This window comes from Poeciliopsis prolifica, unplaced genomic scaffold (assembly GCF_027474105.1).
Source record: "Poeciliopsis prolifica strain line A6 unplaced genomic scaffold, Auburn_PproV2 SCAFFOLD002, whole genome shotgun sequence".
Lineage (NCBI taxonomy): Eukaryota > Metazoa > Chordata > Actinopteri > Cyprinodontiformes > Poeciliidae > Poeciliopsis > Poeciliopsis prolifica.
The window spans coordinates 5,513,415-5,518,510 of NW_026562377.1; the positions used below are offsets into that span (position 1 = coordinate 5,513,415).

General features: G+C 40.3%; 1 protein-coding gene across 1 annotated transcript; it reads left to right on the forward strand.

The window, feature by feature from the left end:
• The first annotated feature begins 685 nt into the window (after nucleotides 1-685).
• Nucleotides 686-4,784, forward strand: ptgs2b (prostaglandin-endoperoxide synthase 2b). The gene is made up of 10 exons (XM_055048636.1): nucleotides 686-792; nucleotides 971-1,093; nucleotides 1,179-1,322; nucleotides 1,438-1,581; nucleotides 1,854-2,035; nucleotides 2,134-2,217; nucleotides 2,313-2,559; nucleotides 2,842-3,128; nucleotides 3,226-3,373; nucleotides 3,877-4,784. The coding sequence occupies exons 1-10, from the start codon at nucleotides 711-713 to the stop codon at nucleotides 4,287-4,289; spliced, it is 1,854 nt and encodes a 617-aa protein (XP_054904611.1). The 5' UTR covers nucleotides 686-710; the 3' UTR covers nucleotides 4,290-4,784.
• Nucleotides 4,785-5,096: the final 312 nt, after the last annotated feature.

Sequence of the window (5,096 nt, forward strand, 5' to 3'; positions counted from 1 at the left end):
CACTTTTTTCACTGTGGTGAGATAACAGAGAACACGACACAGCAATGACGACAAAACCTGTCATAATATTTTATTTTCAATACATTCCAGTCTGATCAATCTGCTGTTCCCAGACAATGTGTTTTTGTGTGCGTATGCGTGTGTGTGAGGGTGTTTTTTTTTTATTATCGTAAGATTAAAGTTTTCCATCTATTATTTAAATATTGTCACATCACTTCCACTTAATTGATCCAACAAGAACAACCTCATCTGATTTACATCGAGACTCCAGCTTTCTGGGTCTCATTTGGCTGCAAAAGCTTGAAATTATTTAATCTAACACATTATAAAAGCGATGAGGAAAAGAATGATTACTTATTTATACAATTTAACAAAAAAAACTCTCTCAAAGTCAACCTATAGCCATTTTGTTTCAATTCGTTGTCTTTTTATTTTTATCTGTCTCAATTCGCGAAAATAACAGAGAAACGCTAATAAACAATAGAATAATGTCAAACACTGTTTTAGTAAAATACATCTTTTTTATGAAATTTGAATGTTCTGTAAAGTTGTCTCTCTTTTTTTTTCCATAAGTCCATAATTAGACTTCCGTTAATAGGTAATAGGTCAGTCATAGAGTGGGCAGGACCTGCTGCTGCTGTATAAATGCGAACAGGATCAGCGCTGCTGATCCGGTTCGCTTCTTGCAGACAAGAAAATCTGTGAGCAAAATGAATAGAGCACAAATCAGAATGCATCTCCTGATATTTATCGCTTCACTACTTAGCGTAAGTTTTTCTTCATCGAAAGGAGGTAAGAAAATAACTTTAAAATTAATTCCGCATGAATTTTAAGTTAGATAAATGACTTTAGAAGTAAGTTTTTTTGTTTTTGTGTTAGATTAAAGTTAGATTCTCGAGTCTGTCTGAATGATGTGATGTTTGAAACGCTTTCTAGGATAATGATCTTTATTCTTACTAAATGTCTCCAGCTGTAGGTAACCCCTGCTGCGCAGAGCCATGCCAGAACAGGGGTGTGTGCACAGCGATGGGTTCAGAAAATTATGAATGCGACTGCACACGCACTGGTTTTTATGGACAAAACTGCACAACACGTAAGTGTATGAAAAGAAACCAAATCGTTACACTGGAGCTGTTGTTGGCATTTTAACTCATCTTCCCCATTTCTGTCATCTGCAGCTGAGTTCCTCACCTGGATAAAAGTTTCCCTGAAGCCTTCACCCAACACGGTGCACTACATCCTCACCCACTTCAAGGGTTTCTGGAACATCATCAACAATATTTCATTTCTCAGAGATGCCATCATGAAATATGTCTTGACATGTAAGCCTCTGCTTCTTACTCAGTGAAGAAATTAAATAATTTGTGCAGAGACAAGCAGTAGGTTTATGTAACATGAATGAATAAATAAATAAATAAATGTCCTTTCTCATTCTAGCACGCTCCCATATGGTTGACAGTCCTCCTACTTACAATGCCGATTACGGATACAAAAGCTGGGAAGCTTATTCCAACCTGTCCTACTATACTCGTTCCCTTCCTCCAGTTCCGGCGGACTGCCCAACCCCTATGGGAGTTGTAGGTGAGTACACTTTCTTCAGGAGAACCAGTTTTCTTAGATTCTTATTTAAAGCACAAGAGCATCCCGTTTCTATTACATCAGTGGAAGATCACAATAAAGCCTTTTGTTTTTCTGCTTGGGTGAGAGGAAACAGCCTTATGAAAGCAAGCCCAAACCTGTCCCAGCATGCAACAAAGAAAGCACATTTTTGAGCATTTGCCCTGAAATCATATTATAAACACAAGCCAGCTTCCTGCTGTGATTTAAGCTGATGCTTATGTTGTTTTTTTCAGGTAAAAAGGAGCTACCTGATGTCAAGGTTTTGGCAGAAAAGCTCTTGGTGAGGAGACGGTTTATTCCGGACCCGCAGGGTACCAGCTTGATGTTTGCATTCTTTGCGCAACACTTCACACACCAGTTCTTCAAGTCCGATATGAAGAACGGACCTGCTTTCACGGTGGCTAAAGGCCATGGGGTGAGTATTTAAATGTGATTCATAATAGATTATTAAACAAGATGACTTGTAAGAAAAATTAAATCATGACCCGAAAATATATTTTTTAATTTTTTTAGGTTGATCTCGGCCACGTTTATGGCGACAACCTGGAGAAGCAACATAAACTGAGGCTTTTCAAGGATGGAAAACTTAAATATCAGGTAAGAGCTGAGAGCCACATTTCATTAACACAAAGGCTTCTAATGGAAATCTGTGTCTCACACTTCCTTCTCATCCTTCTTGTGTAACGCTACAGGTGATAAACGGAGAGGTGTACCCTCCGCTGGTTAAAGATGTTGGTGTTGAAATGCACTACCCACCACACGTCTCAGACTCCCAGCGCTTTGCTGTTGGCCACGAGGCGTTTGGTCTGGTCCCAGGCCTCATGATGTACGCCACCATCTGGCTCCGTGAGCACAACCGGGTGTGTGACGTTTTGAAGGAAGTTCACCCAGACTGGGATGACGAAAGACTCTTTCAGACCTCTCGGCTCATCCTCATTGGTGAGAAATCTTGACTTCTGCAAAAAGTTTTTGAAGATATTTTCTGTAACGTTGCCGTTTATGCGGAATGACTGATAATAGTTTCAAGGAGAGGAAGCTGTGGTTTTAGTTTTGGTATTCCTTGAATAGCACCATTGATCATAATCACAGGAGTGTCTTTTGGCTTGGCAGTAATGAAATGTCAGTTTCCTTTTTGCAGTAGGAAGAGGAATTTTTTTTTTTCAAAATGCAAATTAAGCTGAAAAAATAGCCTAAATTTGATTACATATTATATCTCTGCAGGTGAGACCATCAAGATTGTGATTGAGGACTACGTGCAGCACCTGAGCGGATATCACTTCAAGCTGAAGTTTGACCCAGAGCTGCTCTTCAGCAAACGCTTCCAGTACCAAAACCGCATCGCATCCGAGTTCAACACTCTTTACCACTGGCACCCTCTGATGCCTGACAGCTTCCACATTGAGGAGAGGGATTACAGCTACAAAGAGTTTGTCTTCAACACCACTGTGATGACCGAGCACGGCATCAACAACCTGGTGGATTCATTTAGCAAGCAGATTGCAGGACGGGTAAGGACTCTCAATGCATCTGCAGGAACAGCTGCATTTTAACCCCAACATGGCTCTAAAGCTTCATGACTGTAAAAATTTTGTTCCCCTTTTACAGGTCGCTGGTGGGCGGAACGTTCCAGGACCCATCTTGTACGTCGCCATCAAGTCCATTGAGAACAGCAGAAAAATGCGCTACCAATCCCTCAATGCCTACAGGAAGAGATTCTCCATGCAGCCCTACACCTCGTTTGAAGACATGACAGGTGAGACAAATTCAACACCACTCACAAAGACTGATACATGTAGATGGAGCAGATGACGCAAAAGGATTACCAGGAGATTATTATCGACTCTACTACGTAATGCCAGACTCTTGCTGCTTTGTCTAATTGTCAACAAGTTTGAAAAGCATACCTAAAGCTACTGAACACAGCCCTTGACAGCGCTTAGGTATTATTAAGGACATGCTTTTGGACTTGCACCCAGTTGTTTGGGAGGTTCAATGTTTATTTCCATGTCTGTAAGAGGCAGATGTTCATTACATCCTGGCATAATGTAAGCAGATTGTCAATACAAAGAGCAAAGATGTAAACTTACAAGGGAGACCAGCAGCTCCAGGGAGGGATTGGAAAACTACCCCAAGAGGTATTAGGAGGTTATTAAGGAAAAGGTTAGATGTGAGGAGAGAAAGGAAAGATGGAAGTGGTGCAAGTGAGACGAGCCAGATCGAACCACAAGCTAAAACCGTTTATCTTTTTCTCTGCAGGAGAAAAAGAAATGGCCGCCATACTGGAGGAGCTGTATGGTGACGTTGACGCTGTGGAGCTCTACCCCGGCCTGCTCGTGGAGAAGCCCCGGCCGAACGCCATTTTTGGGGAGACGATGGTGGAGATGGGGGCTCCTTTCTCCCTCAAAGGCCTGATGGGAAATCCCATTTGCTCGCCAGAGTACTGGAAGCCCAGCACCTTTGGAGGCTCAGTCGGCTTCGACATCGTCAACACCGCCTCCCTGCAGAGGCTAGTTTGCAACAACGTTCAAGGCCCCTGTCCAGTGGCGTCCTTTAATGTGCCTGACATCAAAGAGACCGGATCCATGACCATCAACTCGAGCACGTCGCAGTCGCGCGGCAGTAACCCAAACCCCACAGTCATTCTGAAAGAAAGGACTTCTGAGCTCTAAATCCTGAGTTTAAAAGAAAAGATGTGATTTAATATTTATTTTGTATTTATATGTGTTTTATTTATTTGTCCTTTTATTTGTAGATTTCTCTACCTGTGTGTTAATTTATTGAGTGCCTTAAGTTATTATTGTAATTTAAAAATAATTAATAACTTCACTGACACCTAATACTTGAAGTTTTAGACTCTCAGCTGTAGTCGTATTCATTGCATTACTATTGTTTCATGAGGATAATTTCTGTAACTTTGCACACATATGTTAAAACTGGACTACATGATTACACTCACTGATTCATAGGTCTGATGCAATATGCATTTGTACTTTTTCTACGAATTCACAGATTTATTTTTTTTTAAAGAAAACTTGGAATGTCAGTATACATTTCTAAACTGCAGAAATCTTCAAATGAAATGTTGTCAATTGTGTAATATGATTGTAAACAGCATTATATGATATGTTCTTTTTTGAACTGAATAAACTCAGGCAAGATTGGTATCATTTTTGGACTTCCTTTCTGTCTACTTTAAACTCAAAGCACACATTTTCAAATTCTTGAAACTTCAAGAACTCTCCAGGCCTAAAACTCAATTGTTTAAATGTGTTATTCAGCCTATCAATGAAAACAAGAAAACACACCCTTTGTTTCTGTGCTTATTATTTCTCTACATAACTAACTTGATGTTGTTTTCGGGCCTCAAGTACAGCTCCATCCAAAATTATTGCTGCACTTGTAAGATAAAAGCAACAAACTTTAAAATAAATTATTCATCCAGTTGGATTTAGTCCTTACCACACTTGCTTGTTACA

What these genes read in the sequence shown, in the direction of transcription:
- ptgs2b (XM_055048636.1), top strand. Translation starts at nt 711, where the DNA reads ATGAATAGAGCACAAATCAGAATGCATCTCCTGATATTTATCGCTTCA. An exon ending in TGGACAAAACTGCACAACAC is followed by an intron (nt 1,094 to 1,178) that starts GTAAGTGTATGA and finishes TGTCATCTGCAG; the next exon opens with CTGAGTTCCTCACCTGGATA. An exon ending in AACCCCTATGGGAGTTGTAG is followed by an intron (nt 1,582 to 1,853) that starts GTGAGTACACTT and finishes TGTTTTTTTCAG; the next exon opens with GTAAAAAGGAGCTACCTGAT.